Here is a 17,262-nt window from a genome sequence, read left to right on the forward strand (position 1 = left end):
CCCTCCCCGCCCCCTGCTGAGCGTGCGCCTCACTTGAGTCTGTGGGACCAGGCAGAGCAGGTATTAGTGCAACCAACTGGCATAAACGTCACCTCCGACCCCACCAATGAGCCGTCTCTTTCTTGAGCAGAGCATTCCACTGTGTCACCCTGACATGTCCTCAAACATACAGTGGGAAGCCTACGGTCTCCCCCCAAGCCTTTAATGTCCTGCTCTATGTGAGACCCCAGCAGGGCATTCAGGACATTAAATAAATGCTGCTCAACAAGCTCTCTTCCCATCTCTCCCCTTAGTGGGCCTGGAAATGGGAGGGGACCCCAAAAATGATACAAAATTCTAAAGCAGCCGTTCTCAACCTGTGGGTCATGACCCCTTTGGGGGTTGAACGGCACTTTCACAGGGGTTGCCTAAGACCATCGGAAAACACATACATAATTACATATTGTTTTTACGATTAATCACTATGCTTTAATTATGTTCAATTAGTAATAATAAAAATACATCCTGCATATTATATATTTACATTATGATTCACAACAGTAGCAAAATTACACTTTTGAAATAGCAACAAAAATAATTTTAAGGTTGGGGGTCACCACAACATGAGGAACTGTATTAAAGGGTCGTGACATTAGGAAGGTTGAGAACCACTGGCCTAAAGGGACTGAATGGTCAGGAGAGGGCGTGGGAGCTGTTCCTGGGGTGGGGCCGCCTGGGACACCCACCGGGTGCTGGGACAAAGGGCAGGGCCAGGGGTCGGGACGGCGTGTGTGCACCTCGCAGCTACTGCGGCAATTATGTTGCAGGTAAATGCAACAAACCAGCTCATTGTACACCTTAAACTTACACTATGTTTCATTTCAACTTATTTCAATGTTTAAAAGGATTAATCGGCATCAGCATTAATTGGGATGTTGCAAAACTACTCCAGCAGGGGTCCTCAGGCTGCCCAGTCCTCCTCCTGGGACTTCGATGCGGTCATGACCTTAAGGACCGTGCCTGCCATGGGGTCTCCGGGACAGAACCTGATCCTAGGGTGCCCAGGGGTCCTGCTTCGTGGTGTTTCTGGGAGTTGCAGATGCAAAGCCCGTCCCAGGTCATCCAAATCAGCCCGCTGCCCCGCACTCCACTCCTCCTGCTCGGGGAACCTTGGGTTCCTGCCCAGCAAGCAGCCTCGGGAGGGGGTGCACTCATCCGCCCGCGACCAGGTCCTCGGGCCTTGATGGAACCTGGAAGGAAGACCTCATGACTGGGGACCCGCCTTTCTCTGAAGTCCAGCCTCACAGACTGCGGCGTGGTCTTGGCTGTAAGCCTTGGCTGCCTGGCCCGGACGTGGGCGGTGGATGAACTCAGCTTCCCACGGGCCCCACCTGCAGCCCTGGCCTGGGGAAGGCCGCGTCCTCAGGGCAGGCTTTCCCACCATTGCCCCCCACCCCGCCTTCCTTCTCGGGGCTCGCTGAGACCACCGGAGACAAACGTGGGGGGTCAACAGGCTTCGGCGGCGCCGCAGACCAGCGTGTACACGGGATGTGGTGTGTCGGGCCCCACACCACAGTGCGCACAGCAGCTATACATACACACGAGCGGTTTTCCTTCCGCCCCGTAGGTCTCGGACCCTCCCCGGGCTGCGGCTGAGAGAGGCGCCCAGCCCCCCGACGGTTTTCTGCAGGACCCAAGGCCGCGGCAGGCCGCCCTCGCCGCTCAGGTCTCTCATGAGTGTTTATGGGGGTGCAGCTCTGCCTCCCAAAGGCTCAACTCAGGTCAAAGCTTAATTGCTTTCAACTTTCCTGAATTACAAGGTCTGCTTAGAGCACCCAATACAGCTTTTCCAATGAAACAGGCAAGTGTGTTATTCTTGTAAGACAAAAACATCTGCAACACACGTTCAAGTGATGATTCCAACTAGAATTTTGACTCAGCACACGTACAAAGCCATTGGTTTTCCTACGTGGAGGCCAATGAGTTACTGAATGTGCCTTTGAATTTCATTTTAGAGCCACGTATGATACATGTAAAATCTATTTCTTGAGGGTTTCATTTAAAATCCTCTTATTCCTTCGCAAAATAAGACTCTCTCTCTCTATCCCCCATCTCTCTCTCTCTGTGTCTCTCCCTCATCCTCTACTAGCTTTCTGTCTTATATTGATGTATCTCTCATCTACCTATATCTATTTATCATTAACTTATATCAACCTGTCCATTAAACTTCATCCTCATGGTCTCTCATCTGTATTTCACTGATCAATCTTATATTTATGTCTAGATATCTATGTAGCATTTAAGAATCATCTATGTATCATCCACCTTTACCTACCAACATGTTTGTCTGTCTCCCTGTGTGTCTGTCTACCGTCTGTCCATCCATCCATCCATTATCTATCTGTCTCTCTTCTTTATCCATCCTCTTCATCTCCCCCTCTCTCCTTCGTTCTCTCTCTCTGTCTCTCTCTCTCTCTCTCTCTTTCTCTCTCTCCCTCCTTCCCTCTCACTGCTCACTCTCCCTCCTCTCCCTCCCTCACCCTTATTTTGCTTTAGGACAGCCCAGTAGCCCCCGGCCTTTGGATAGAGACCATTTTCACTGGCTTCAATGCTACCCTCAGTGGTGAGCTGGGGCCAGGCAGCTCACACTGGCTCCTGACACCTGGTTGTGGATGTCTCTGCCAATTCCGCATTCAGGGACACCACCTCGGTTGCTTGAAATCAGCCTCGGTCAGCACTCACGCCACAGAAACTGGCAAATGCTACAAATCAGGTGTTTCTTTTCTTTTTCTCTGAAAGCTGATTTTTCCACACATATCCCCATGCTGCTGTCCATGTCTAAAGGCCACCTTAGAGAAAATTAAACAAACAAACAAAAACATAAAGAAAACCCCTGTGAAATCAACATCCTGCAAGAAAGACAGAAATGGGTCAAAATAGAGTCTGTGTCACTTGTACCCAACCTGCCCCCGGACGTCCCCACCCCAAAGAACCGCACCCAAAATCTTGTGCTCACGTTGCCCTCACTCTTCTGTAAAAAGTGTTACCACATATGTATCTGTGTGCACGTAGTTTTCACATGAACTCATCACACTTTGGACTTTATGACAGACTATAATTTTCAAAGTAATTTTTGAAATCAGAAATAGTATGTCCCAATTTTTTTTGTCATAGAATGCATTGGGGTGACACTGGTTAATACAAGCATATAGGTTTCAGAGCCCTGGCTGGTGTGGCTCAGTGGACTGAGCACTGGTCTGTGACCCAAAAGGTCACCAGTTCAATTCCCAGTCAGGACACATGCCCGGGTTGTGGGCCAGGTTCCCAGTTCAGGGCGCACAAGAGGCAACGACACATTGATGCTCCTCTCCCTTTCTCTCTCCCATCCCCTCTCTCTAAAGAAATAAAATTTAAAATTCTTTTAAAAAAGCATATAGGTCTCAAGTGCACGTTTCTGTAACACATCACCTGTATGTTGCATTGTGTGCCCACCTCTCCAAGTCTAATCTTCACCTCCGGTTTGGCCCCCTTTACCCTTTAACCCCCCTTCCCTCCGGTCACCTCCACACTGTTGTCTGTGACTACAATTTTTTGTTTCTTTTTCATCTGTGTATTTGTAGCTTTCTGTTTTATAGCCCACATGTGAGTGAAATCACAGGGGGCCAGTTTATTAAAATGTATTCTCCTTTTTTTCAATTATAGTCCACACTCCATATTTTATTAGTTTGAAGGGCACCACATAGTGGTTAGACGTTTCTATAACTAAGTTTTCTGCCAATTTTGTCCCGTTGTGGCGTTCTAGGCTGCCATCTGCTTTCTTGGGGCACTTTGAACAAGGTCTCTCTGTTGTGAATAAAATTAAATCTTATGGTTGCTTGTCTGAAAAGACGTCTTTTTTTCTTCCAATGCTCTCATAATTTTGTCTTTGTGTTTCACCGTTTGACCATGCTGTGTCTCGCTGTGCGTTTTCTTCTGTAGAAGCAACGTAGACCAGAGGTTCACACACAGGTGCACAGCCGGATGGATTTCCACAGACTGGGCACCCCGTCCTCCCCACCACCCCGACTCCCAAACAGACACTTCGAGACCCACGTGAGCTCTCTCTGGTCTTCTTCTTTTTATAAAACATGGCTTTAAAAAATATATTGTATTTATTTATTTTTAGAGAGAGGAGAAGGGAGGGAGAAAGAGAGGAAGAGAAACATCGATCGGTTGCCTCTCACATGCCCCCAACCAAGGACCTGGCCCGCAACAGAGGCATGTGCCCTGACTGGGAATGGAACTGGTGACCTTTTGGTTTGCAGGCAGCACTCAGTCCACTGAGCCACACCAGCCAGGGTGCCTTCAATCTTCTTTCCAGTAACCTCCCCCCAAAGGCGATGACCACCCTGGCTTGCAACAGTGTGTTTGGTTCTTTACAGAGATGTGAACGTATACTGCTGTCTTTTGTGGGTTCCTGGTTTCTCTTCCTAAACCAAACATTTGTCAGATTTATCCACAGTAATGCGTGGGGGTGCAGACAACAGATCCGCCTTTCCTCTGGAGTCCTTGATGGTGGAAATAATCACAACGTTTCTATCCATTCTAATTCCCCATTTGTTTATTTATTTACTTTTCTCATTTACGTCTAAACTTTTTAAATTTCAGATTGCAGTTGGCATTCAATATCATATTCATTTCAGGGGCACAGCGTAGTGGTTAGACATTTATATCATTTATGAAGCGATTCCCCCCAATAAGTCTAGCACCCATCTGACACCCTACATTTAGTGCGATATTATGGTCTCTATTCCCTGTGCTGGACTTTACAGCCCGGTGACTGTTCTGTGGCTACCAAGCTGCCCTTTGACCCTTCCCCTTTCACTCCCCACCTTTAACCTCCTCCCATCTGGTGGCCATTAGTTTGTTCTCTGTTTCGATGAGTCTGTTTCTGTTTAGTTGGTTATGATGGATAATATCGCTTTCGATGCCTTCATGCGTGTCTCTCACTGAGCCTGTATGTACATTTCTGCTCTAAAGCTGGGGGCGTAAATTGTTTTTTTTTTCATCCTGTGCATTTATTCTACTTTTGTGGGTACCGCCAAACATTTTTCAAACAATGGTATCCGTTCACACCCCGTGCATTTCAGTTTCCTGTTTACGTTACCAAGCTTCTGAGTTTCCACCCTTTTATTTTTGCTACACTGTTGTGGCTTTCGTTTGCACTTCTCTGACGACTAATGCAGTTGGGGGTATTTGCATGCAGTTTCGGTAATATGCATATCCATTTTTAGTTTTCTGAAATGTCTATTGGGGTCATTTTCTCATTTTTTCATTAAAATGAGTTGACCGTCTTTTTCCTTTCTTAAACTAAACAGTAGGAAGCTTTCTCTTCCCGTTACACATATGAGTTCGCTGTTGGAAACATTCATTGTATCTACTAGTGTAGCTGAAGTTTCACTTTCTCGTGTATTTTAAAGAACAGGATTTGTAAATCTCGGATAGTCCAGTTGATCTGTATTTTCCAAAAAAGAAATCTTCGTGCACAGATATATTTACTGATTTTTTAAAAAGAGAGGGAGAGAGAGAGAGAAGAAGGAGAAGGAGGGGGGAGAAGGAGGAGGAGGAGGAGGAAGAGGAGGAGGAGGAGGAGGAGGAGAAAGAAGAGAAGGAGGGCCCCGCGGCCCTCACCGGCTCCCCCCGAGCGGCCCTGCCCGTGGGACTGTCCGTAAGGATGAACGTACCCACGTCTGTCCTGTCCCCACGGGTAACCCCGCGGTCCCGCGCCCACAGATATTTAAGGGCATGCGCGGGTGTCCGTCACGGTGCCAGGGACCCCCCTGCCCACGCGCGCCAGCACCGGTCACAGGTGGGCGGCTGAGCTCCGGGGTCGGCCCCGCACAGGGAGCGCGTCCCGGTTCCTTCTCGGGGAGCAGCGCCCCCACCCTCGTTTCTACACTGCGCTGCCTGCGCTTCCCTTTGTGACCTTTATGGCAACTTCAGATTACATGTATGTGCAATATGTGTATAACACATGTAATATGTAGGGGGTATTAATATATAATCAATACTTGAGTATAATATAATTCCAGTAAATGTAAATATATGTAATTAGATGATTTAACTTATATATGTATGATTTAAATAATGTAAATATTTTTAAAAGATAATTTAAAAGAACTTATATGACATATTATAGATAATATCAATTATACCAAATATACATTTTATTATATCCTGTATGGTATATATGTTAAAATCTACATATATCAGTTTTAGAAATACGTGAATTGATGGATAACATCATGTATAATAATGTAGTCTACATTCATTTGTGATATGTTAATGTATTTTATTAATTATATTACTTACATCTTTAATATATAATCTAAACATATACCCTAACAATGGAATTTAGAGATCTGAAACTTCACACTATAAATTATATATTTATATTTGCACGTATAGACATTTTAATATTTACCTTTTTTTTTTTTTTGTCATTCTAGTTAATTCTCCCCATTAGGGTTGGGAGGACAGGGACCGTATCTCCTCATTCCCCGTGTGCCCCAAGCCCGCCGCGGGGGTCCTCGGCTGCAGACGACGTGACAAGAAAATACTTGCTCAGTGGTAGGAAGAGCTTGTCCCGCTGCTCCTGTCCCGCGGATCGGATTTAAACGCGGTGCCCTGTGTCCCTTCAACAGCGCTGTGCTCAGGATTCCCCCACGGGGGTCTCTCTGCCTCCAGGTGACTTAGTCGCTGTTCGGGTACAACCATCAAAAGGTCCCTTTTCTCCAAATGTCCAAGTTTGGAAGCTGAGCTATCAGTTCCTCTGTCCCTTTTCTCTCTGTCCCTCTGTCCCTCTGTCTCTAGTCTTGCAGATAGGAGGACTCTGACCACAAGGGGCGCTGCAGAGCTGCGAACAAACCCTGAGGTCTGAGCTCTGGCCGCCCTGGGCTGGATTGGCCTCTCCATCACCTGTGTCTTTGGGCAAAAAACTGGAGCTGTGTTTCTGCAGATTAAAAAAAGCGGGTCTCTCAGAGGTCAGGCTAGCACCCCTTCATGGGCAGTTGCTGGCAGGAAATGCTTTCACAGGGCCTGGCACCCAGTAGGTCAAACCTGCAGTTAATGCCACCGCAGTCAGGAACATTAGTGACATCCCGCGGTGCCAGCCCCTTGCTGTGGTCTTACAGTTTCTAAGCGTCGCCCAGGGAAGAGGGTCGAGCCACGGAGCCTGGTCAACCTCACGGAGCCCCCCAAGCCCCTCCAGGCTGAAGTGTCTACTCACCAGCTGAGGTGGGGGCTCTGGGTGTGTGTGAGGGCGGTGGAGCTGATGGCTCTGGGGGTTCCTGTGAACAGGGCAGGAGAAGGGCTGATGCTATGGGGGTGCTGCTGGGGTCCCTCCCACTCAGCCTGGGCCCTCTCCACCCCAAGTGCCACTCACAGGCCACATCTGCATCACTCAGTCCCTGATCCCATCCTGAGAAATGGGGTCAGTGGGGCTCAGGAGACCTGGGAGGGGCACCCTGCTCCATCCTGCTGTGGGGGAGGGGTCACTCCTCTCCCCTCCCACCACCAGGCTGCGCTTGACCTCACAGAGGCAGCAGGGAGCTGCTCCTGAGGCTGAAGTGTCTGCATGGGATCCTGAGTCCAGGACGTCTCAGGGACCAAACACACAGCACTACCCAAAATCCCTGGTCTGGGCCCCTGGACCACATGACCTGCCCAGTGCTGGGTGACCACAGAGGGCACACGCTGCCTGAGGATCCAGAGTTGCACCCATGGGAAGGGCAATTTAACCCCATCCTGAGGAAAGGACCCATGTTCACTTCGAGGGTGTCTGTTCCCACCTGACTTCTGGGGGTCCCTTCCCCACCTGGCCCAGCAGGGACAGCTCTGTACACACAATACTGGGTCAGTGTCCCCATCATGGGGGTGTCCAGATGGGCCCAGGGTTCCAGGGCCCTGAGTTGCATGTGAACATTGAGGGACATGTGGCCAAGGGTAGGGAACCCCCAATACAGGTTGCCCCAAAGGGGCATGGGGCCAAGGAGTGCTGGGAGGTCGCGTGGCACTTGTGGATGAAGACACTCTCAAGATAAGGGCGAGCTGGGAAAACATGCACGTGGAGGCACGGATCCTGCCTGCCATCATACCGCCAATATTTTAGCATCCCGACAGACGTGGCCTTTCTACCCAAGGCCTGAACCAGTCGTAGCTTTTACTGTAGTCGGAGGGGGAAGCTACTGTGTGGGAAACATGCCCAGCGTGGCCCATCGCCCACCGTCTGCTAAGACTACTTGTTTGTATTTCTTAGAAAGCACCCATGAGCTATGCTACTTAGACACAATTTGAGAAAGTTTTGTTAACTTTTTTCTGTCTCTAAAACAGAGGGCATTTTTGCTCTAAATGTTGTTCATATGGACTTTCATGGTACCCTCCTTCCATGTCACCTTGTGCGTTCATCATGCAAGATTAGCCCGTGCTGCCAGAGGTCACGTCTTCCTTGGTACTTTTAGACCAATGCCGTTTACACATCCCTGAAGTAGAAAACTGAGGTGTTCTTGAGGAGAGGGGCAGGTGTCCATTGTATTCTTTCCAGAGTCTTTAGTGCTGGAGACGAGAGTCCCCACAGGTTGTGGGAGCAGAGGTCCATTTCCTTCTAAGTCAGCAGAGACAGGGTCACTAGGTGACCCATCTGCGGGATCCCAGAGTGCTCTCTCGGGACTTATCTTTCTCTTCTTTTTTCCTTTGAAGATTTTGTTTATTTATTTTTAGAGAGAGCAGAAGGGAAGGAGAAAGAGCAGGAGAGAAACATCAGTGTGTGGTCGCTTCTCACATGCCCTCAACTGGGGACCCAACTGGCAACCAGCCATGTGCCCTGACTGGGAATGAAACCAGTGACCTTTTGGATCACTGACCAATGCTCCATCCACTGAGCCACACCAGCCAGGGGGACTTATCTTCTTTCTGACGCTTCAGTCATAGCTTCCCGGTACCGCAGGGACCCCTGAGGTTAAAGACTGGCTAGATTGTTAGATCAGCAAGTAGGGCTAATACTTCTACTTTGGGAATCTCTTCTCTATTCCGTTTGGTTTTTTTTGTTGTTGTTGTTGGTTTGTTTTCCATGGTTTCCCCATGGATGGAATTGATGAACCATGAGATGAGGAACTGTCTAGACAATTCGGGTGTCCTTCCTAAGAACTCGTTTTCCTCCATCGGCAACTCCACCTCAGAGCTCCGATTTCTGTCTCTCCTGAGCATGAAAAGCAAAGTGAGATCAGTAAGCAGATATTTATATTTGTCATTCATCCAGTTCCTGGATTCCTTTGTATAAAAAAGTTTTTGTTTTTTTTTAAACTTAAAGTGATCTGAAAACCTACAGTTATGGGAGGTCTCAGGACATGTTTGGGGAAGTGAGGGTGATGGGCAGTGCCTGCTCTCTCCCCCTCCCCACCTTGCTGTGAGGCCACCGCAAGTTGCTTGTTTCCTGCCCGGTGTCTGTCATCAGTGAGGGAGTTTGGAGGCTGAGTCCCAGGAGAATCTAAGGAATTAAAGCAGGATTTAGAGTTCACGCTGCTGCGAGGTGAGCTTCTAACCCTTCCGTGGACGTGAGGTCCTGTGTTTTCGGAGAAGCTGCTGGTTCTTCCTGGGACTTTCCAGCCGACACTCCGTTTCTATGAACGTGGCCGGGAAGGGGCTTTGGAATCACAGTCCTCACGCTGTCCTCAAGCTGGGGACTGTCTGGGCTGCATTCTGGGTGGCAGGAGGGACACGCGCCGGCCCTGTGGCCTCTCCTCTTCACTCACGGGCCCAGCGCAGGCTCGGGATGCTGAGTGCTTGTCCCGGGTGTGTCCCTATGGGCCCCTCCGGCGGCCTCAGGCGTCCTGCACCCAGTTTGGAGACCAGAGCCCTTAGAAGCGCTCTCGTGTCCGCTGGGGAGGGAAGGGCGGGTGTTGGATCGTCTCCCTTCTCCCAGTGGATGGGGAGATAACAGGCCTCCGGGGAGCCTTTGTTTTTAAGGCAGAGAGGACCCCCCCTTGTCGGGAAGACGGTGTTCGGTGTCTGGGTGATGCTTCCTGACAGTCACGGTTCACCGAGAAAAGGGGCGCTCTCCTTGTCCCCCGTTCTCGCCACGTCCTGTGAATAAGCTGCACAGTCCATCCCCAACGATTCCTGGTAGCAACAGCCCTCACTTCCTTCCTTGGGAGGACGAGAGCCGCCCCCAGAGCGCCCGCAGGCACTGCCCTCCAAGACAACGATGGGGTGGGGGTGGGGGGTTCACCCCTCAGCTCCTCCAGCGCTTCCTGCCTGACACGTGACATCCCCTCCCCGCCCGCCCCTCAGACAGTGGGCACTTGGCAGAGGGCACCCCCCACCCCCCGCAGTGTCCCGGAGAGGAGAAGCCTCGGTGGGCGCGAAGGGAGCCTCCCTCCCCGCTGCCGGCGGTGCGGGGACAGGGGAGGCGCGGGGTCGCGTGCCCGCCCGGCTCTGCAGGAGGAGGTGCCTGGGGCTCCTGCTTGTCCCGCACCCCGGCCGCCGCCCGGGGACCCCGCGCGGGTGCAGCCCAGACGCAGGGCGGCGGCTCCGAGTCCCGCCGAGTCCCCCAGGCCCTGGAGCCCCCGCGCGCCCGGCTGGGCTTCCGTCTCCGGCGGGCGAGGTTCGGATGGAGCGTCCGGGGTGCGGTCGGAGCTTGTCAGGGACCCCCTGCCCGGGTTTGCAGGAACCTGGGGCGCCCTGAGACCACGAGTGTCGGGTGCCGGGCTCGCGACGTTCCTGCGCCGCTTTGCACCCCGCCGCGCACAAGTGCTCCCGTTCGTCCACAGCCTTGCAACGCTCGCTGCCCTCCTTTTTCAGTAATTGTTTTTAATTGATTCTACAATGACAGTCGACATACAACATTTTATTCCAAGTGCACAACACGAGGATTAGTCAGTTATATACATTGTGAAGTGATCACCCCAATAAGCCGAGTCCCCGTCATTTAACAACGATTTCAGCAGCGCCATCCTGAGGAGAGTGCATGACATCTCTCCGTGGTTTGGGTGGATGTCTCTTCCCGGGACGTCAGATCCAAGTCAGCTGGGACCTGAGGGGACAGACCCAGCAGGCAGAGACCATTCCAGGGACAGAAGTGGGTGCGGGGGCCCAGAGCAGGTGCAGTTCCACAGGTGATGGGTGTGGGTGGGACCAAAGTCTTGGTTCCCAGGAAGCAGGTGAGAATGTGGGACTCCAGGGCGAGGAGTGGGGGGAAGAGGGTGGAGGGACCTGGGGCCTGTCCTAGAACCTGGCGAGAAGGGAGCCCAGGAAGCAGAGGGGTGGGGCCATGATCCTGGTGCCAGTCAGACCTGGGGCCAAACCCTGGAGACCTGAGAGGGACCACGCAGGAGGGGCCAGGATGTCACTGCTGAGCACCCTGTGCATGAGGATGAGGATGGAGAAGTCTCAAAGGCCAGCCTCCCGTGGAGGCCACAGAGGGAGCAGCATTGTGTCTCCTGGGCTCCAGCATGAACCTCAGGGTCTGGGGGAGGTGCCTTCTGGGGCCTGCGGCCTCATCCCTCCAGCAGGAGCTTCCCGGTCTTCATCCCTGTGGTCCCTGTGGGGACCTGCACTGGCTGTGCCCAGCCTCTGCCAGGATCGCCACCAGGATCAGCAAGAGCACGCCAGCCAGGCCGAGACGCACACAGTTCCCCAGCGTGTAATTCCGGGAGGCGGGGGCTGGAAGCAGAGGACAGGGGGTCACTGACAGGTGGACAAGGCCCAGCCAAGCCCAGGACCTGAGACAGGAGCTGCTTCTTTATTGGGGAGGACCTGCCCCTTTCAGTACCCTCCACCCCGGCACTCTCCCAGGTGACTTACCTGTCTGGGAGCCCGCTTCTGTGGGTGTGGGGGTGACTTCAGGGGGTTTTTCTGTGAATGAGAAGGGACTGGGGGATTGTCCTGCAGAGACTCTCCTTGCACTGGGAACCCCCAGCCCCTGCCCTCGCCCACCTGGAGACCCCTGGGTGTATCCCCAGGTAGAGGAACCCAGGTCCACGCACAGCTGCGAGGTGCAGACTCGCGTGGGGATCTAGGGCGGGTCTCCCCTCCCGGCTCACAAACCCCCAGGTGAGCAGGCCTGTGGCAGTTGAGGTGCAACATTTCACTGCCACCGAGTGTCTGCCCACCAGGTGAGAAGCAGGCCCCTGCCCCACTGCCACCACGCTGCCCACTCCCCAGCGGGGCCCAGAGGAAAGGATGCCCCAGGCTGAGGCCTCACTCCCTGGCCAAGGAGGGGGCTCCGGGTGGGAGACCAAGGTCTCAGCGGGCTCCTGTGTGGGGCAGGGAGGCACTGAGCCCAGGCTCCTCCTCGGCCTGTCCCCCTCAGCCTGGCCCTTTAGCTCCCCCAGCGTCCACCCCTCACCTCTGTCCCTGCACCTGTCAGCACAGGGGATGCCCCCTAGACTCCCAGGAAAGGGGACAGGGAGATGGGAGGACACCAGGATGCAGTTCTCTGCTCCTGCTTGTCTGGGGGCTGGACACCCCTCAGAATGTCCCACCATCCTCGCTACGTGAGCACAAAGCAGCTGGTCCCCGGCCCAGAGACAAGCAGGATGAGGGGTAGCCGGGGCACCTGCCCACAGGGTCAGCAGTTCCTGGAGGCTGACCCCACCTATCAGGGCCACTGTGCGCCCACACTTCCCAGGGCATGGAGGGGTCACAGGGTCAGGATGGCCTGGACATGCGCACTGACCCATGGGAGACTGAGTCACCGCAGCATAAAGAGCAAAGGGAGAGAAAATACTTGGTTTTGAAGGAAGAACCCCACCCTCCTCATCCCCCTCCCATGAACTCTGACTCCGGGACGTCTCAGGAGCTGACCACACCGGGGATGGACATCTCCATCCCAAAGGTCCCCCCAAAGCACTGTCCAGAGGGGACACATTACCTGGGGCCCCCAAGAGTGTGCCCAAGTAGACAAAAAAGACTTAAACCATCTTGAGTACAAGGACAAAGGTATCTTTGGAGGGGTTCTGTCCCTGGAAGTCCCCTCCCCAGCCAGCCCTGCAGGACAGCTCCCAGCCCACCCCATGCCGGCTCAGTGTCCAGGCCACTGTGGTGCCCGGAGGGGATAGGACTCCAGGGCCCTGAGCTGCATGCGAAGTTTGAGGGACATGTGGCAGAGGGGCAGGGTATCCCTAGAACAGTGGACCCCTGGAGAGCAGGGACCCTGGGACAGGGGACACAGCGGGGACAGGATGCAGGGACCTGGAGCAAACCTGAGGGTGAATTGGGGACGTCCTCATCTGTCACCTCCAGCTTCGGCACATCACTGCGCTCCGACCACCAGGCCCCTCTGCGATAGAGGCAGCGGAAACTCCTGGCCATGGCTTTACTCACTGCATGAACACGGAACCTGGCCTCCGTCCCCGGTGAGCCACGCCGAGGCATGCTTTTCTCTTCCCCATGCACAGTTCCTCCACCGTATTCCAGGCGGTACTTCTCAGCCCCCGCTGGGCCCCGGCACACGATGGTCACAGGCTGTCCTCGGCGGAGCACAGGGCCCGGCTCGGCGCTGATGGAGGGTTTAGGCCAGACCCCTGGGAGGGAGCAGAGCTCAGGGTCCATGGGAGGAAGTCGCCGACCTCACAGCCCCCCGTTCCCAGTGCTCCCCTCCATGCTTTTCCCCAACTTGCAGAGTTGAGCAACCACCCCACCACCCGGTGTAGAACATTCCCACCGTCCTTCCCCCAAACACCACCCCCTCCACCCACTGTAGGGGACAGTGAGCTCTCATCACTGCGGTGACCCCCTCCCCCCCCCCGTGACACAGGACCCCGAGGCTTGGAGACATGCCGGGCTTTTCTCAGGGTGACAAAGAGCAGGCTGGGCCCCAGGCATGTCTCCCTGCCATGACCACTTTCTAAGGGACAGAGACACTGGGAGGGAGGCAGAGGATGAGGACGATGGGTCATTTGTGGCGACAGGGAAGCAGGTGTCTGAGACGTGGGAATGACCTGGGCAGGGTCTGAGGACAGCTGGGTGACACCGTGGCGGGCCATGGGCGTTGCAGAGCTCCACGGGAAGTCCAGTGGGGGAGGTGGAGCTCGCGCCCCGATCTGGTCACAAGACCCCAGTGCCAGAGGGTCCCCGCCTCCAGGGCACGTCCTCTGAGCAGCACTCCTCTCTGGTTCCCTCTGCATGTTCCACTTTCCCCACTGCCTGTTCTCTTTTTCTTATTATTGGGGCTCCTGGAAAGCCCACGTGTGTCACTAGGCTGGGGCAGGGGAGAGAAAGGGCTTGTAGGTCCGACAGAGGAAGGTGGCACCCACGTCATGCCGTCCCTGATAAAGGCAAGCGCTGGCCGAGGCTCCCCCCTCATTCCCTCGCTCATTCTTTCAACCACATCCTGGCTCCTCTCATGCAAAGACAGGTGCGCTCCATGTTGCCCCCAAACATGAGACACACACACAAGGACACAGCCTCCTTGTCTGAAAGGGTCGAGAGAACACAGAGGCCAATGATGGGATGGTGCAAACCCATAGCCCCTGGCAGGGATATGGGCCCTGGGTCAGTGTGGGGGTCCCAGCCACCCAGGGACAGCCGACCTCGTCTGGGAGTCAGAAGGAAGAAGCGCTGAGTGGAGACCGGGAAGATGGGCAAGGGGGAACCAGCCAAGCCCAGCGAGAGGAGACGTCAGCCTGGGAGGGATCAGGTGCAGCGGGACAGTGGCATTTGTGGAAGTGACAGCAGGGCCAGGGCTAAACAGATCGGGGAGCAGATAGCGTGAGAACAGACAGACCCAGACACAGAGAGGGGCCCGGGTCTCATTCTTCCTGACCATAAGCCCTCAGAGGACTCTAAGGAAATTATTATTTCTTCTAAAAATAGAACAGATCATGAAAACTGGGGAAACTACAATAGAACAACAACAAGAAAAAGTTAAAGCATAAACTGTAAAACGTAGACTCACCGTGCTGCGTGCGGACGGTCTGGCCCAGGCAGAGCACTGGAAGAGAAGCCATCGTGAGAAAAACGCCCAGCGCCCGGCTCCTCGGGTGGCTGCATTGGGGGCCTTGATGGAGGCAGGGGCTCAGCCCCCAAGAATTCCCAGCGCCCTCCTCAGCATCACCTCTGAGCACAGCCCCTCTTCTTGCTCTGAGTTTCAGTAAAACCCCAGTCCCCTCTCCCAAAGAGCTTCTCAGTCTGATCCTGTCCCCATACCCAGGTACCTGCTTCTAGGACTCAACCTCCCAAGTCAGACTTGGGTGGGGGTTAGACCCCCAGGGGGGACCAGGAGTCTCCGGGGCTGGGGTCAGGACCAGCTTCCCCCGACCTGTCCAGGGAGGCCGTCCGCCCATTCCAGAACTCACCAAGGCCCAGGAGGGCGGTGGGACAGGGGCCCATGGGAGCCCTGCAGCTCACACGCCGTCCTGGAGCCAGAGGGTGAAGGGCAGAGCCTGCAGCTGGTGCAGGGACAGGAAGTGCTGGTCGGGGCCCATCTGGTGGTTGCTACGTCAATGTCCTCGTACAAAGCGGAAGAGCTTTCTCCAGTTCTTCCCAAGTTTCCTGCTAATGAGGCAGCGGAGGGCCTGGGTTTCCAAAGCCATTACCTCCCCGCCCGCTCAGAGTCTGAGCTCAGCTCCAGCCGCCCCCTCCCCGCCCCCTGCTGAGCGTGCGCCTCACTTGAGTCTGCGGGACCAGGCAGAGCAGGAATTAGTGCAACCAACTGGCATAAACGTCACCTCCGACCCCACCAATGAGCCATCTCTTTCTTGGGCAGAGCGTTCCACCGCGTCACCCTGACATGTCCTCACACACACAATGGAAGCCTACGTTCTCCCCCCAAGCCTTTAATGTCATGCTCTATGTGAGACCCCAGCAGGGCATTCAGGACATTAAATAAATGCTGCTCAACAAGCTCTCTTCCCATCTTCCCCCCAGGGGGCCTGGAAATGGGAGCCGAGGGGGCCCCATCAGCTGATACAAAATTCTAAAGGGACTGAATGATAAGGAGAGGGCGTGGGAGCTGTTCCTGGGGTGGGGCCGCCTGGGACACCCATCGGGTGCTTGGACAAAGGGCAGGACCAGGGGTGGGGACAGCGTGTGTGCACCTCGCAGCTACTGCGGCAATTATGTTGCAGGTAAATGCAACAAACCAGCTCATTGTACACCTTAAACTTACACTATGTTTCATTTCAACTTATTTCAATGTTTAAAGATTAATCGGCATCAGAATTAATTGGGATGTTGCAAAAATGCTCCAGCAGGGGCCGTGGGGCTGCCCAGTCCTCCTCCCGGGACTGTGTGGGGCCGTGACTCTGAGGACCGTGCCTGCCATGGGGTCTCCAGGACAGAACCTGATCCTAGGATGCCCAGGAGTCCTGCTTCGTGGTGTTTCCGGGAGACCCAGATGCAAAGCCCGTCCCAGGTCATCCAAATCAGCCCGCTGCCCCGCACTCCACTCCTCCTGCTCGGGGAACCTTGGGTTCCTGCCCAGCAAGCAGCCTCGGGCGGGGGTGCACTCATCCGCCTGCGACCAGGTCCTCAGGCCTTGATGGAACCTGGAAGGAAGACCTCATGACCGGTGACCCGCCTTTCTCTGGAGCCCAGGCTCCCAGAGTGCGGCGTGGTCTTGGCTGTAAGCCTTGGCGGCCTGGCCCGGACGTGGGCGGTGGATGAACTCAGCTTCCCACGGGCCCCACCTGCAGCCCTGGCCTGGGGAAGGCCGCGTCCTCAGGGCAGGCTTTCCCAGCATCGCCCTCCCCTCCCTGTCTTCCTTCTCGGGGCTCGCTGAGACCACCGGAGACAAACGTGGGGGGTAAACAGGCTTCGGCGGCGCCGCAGACCAGCGCGTACACGGGATGTGGTGTGTCGGGCCCCACACCACAGTGCGCACAGCAGCTATACATACACACGAGCGGTTTTCCTTCCACCCTGTAGGTCTCGGACCCTCCCTGGGCTGTGGCTGAGAGAGGCACCCAGCCCCCTGACGGTTTTCCGCAGGACCCAAGGCCGCGGCAGGCCACCCTCGCCGCTCAGGTCTCTCATGAGTGTTTAAGGCTCAACTCAGGTCAAAGCTTAATTGCTTTAAACTTTCCTGAACTACAAGGTCTGCTTAGAGCACCCAATGCTGCTTTACCAATGAAACAGGTAAGTGTATCATTCTTGTAAGACAAAAACATCTACAACACACACGTTCAGGTGATGATTCCAACTAGAATTTAGAGTCAGCACACGTATAAAGCCATTGATGTTCCTGCATGGAGGCCAATGAGTTATTGAATGTGCCTTTGAATTTCATTTAAGATCAACGTATGATAC

At 54.2% G+C, this 17,262-nt stretch overlaps 1 protein-coding gene across 1 annotated transcript in view; it reads right to left on the minus strand.

Annotated features, from left to right (window-relative positions):
- The window catches only part of LOC149995427 (leukocyte-associated immunoglobulin-like receptor 2), a 35,443-nt gene extending 20,090 nt beyond the window's left edge, over positions 1-15,353 (minus strand). Inside the window, exons 1-3 of the mRNA XM_090259221.1 lie at positions 15,312-15,353; positions 14,912-14,947; positions 13,218-13,538 (exon numbers count right to left, since the gene is read on the minus strand). Of these exons, the coding sequence (XP_090115347.1) occupies positions 13,218-13,538; positions 14,912-14,947; positions 15,312-15,345 (391 nt within the window). The 5' untranslated portion in view covers positions 15,346-15,353. The remainder of the gene's footprint in view (positions 1-13,217; positions 13,539-14,911; positions 14,948-15,311) is intronic.
- Between the last annotated feature and the right edge of the window lie 1,909 nt (positions 15,354-17,262).

Source organism: Furipterus horrens, unplaced genomic scaffold (genome assembly GCF_987537825.1).
Source record: "Furipterus horrens unplaced genomic scaffold, mFurHor1.1.pri manual_scaffold_13, whole genome shotgun sequence".
NCBI lineage: Eukaryota > Metazoa > Chordata > Mammalia > Chiroptera > Furipteridae > Furipterus > Furipterus horrens.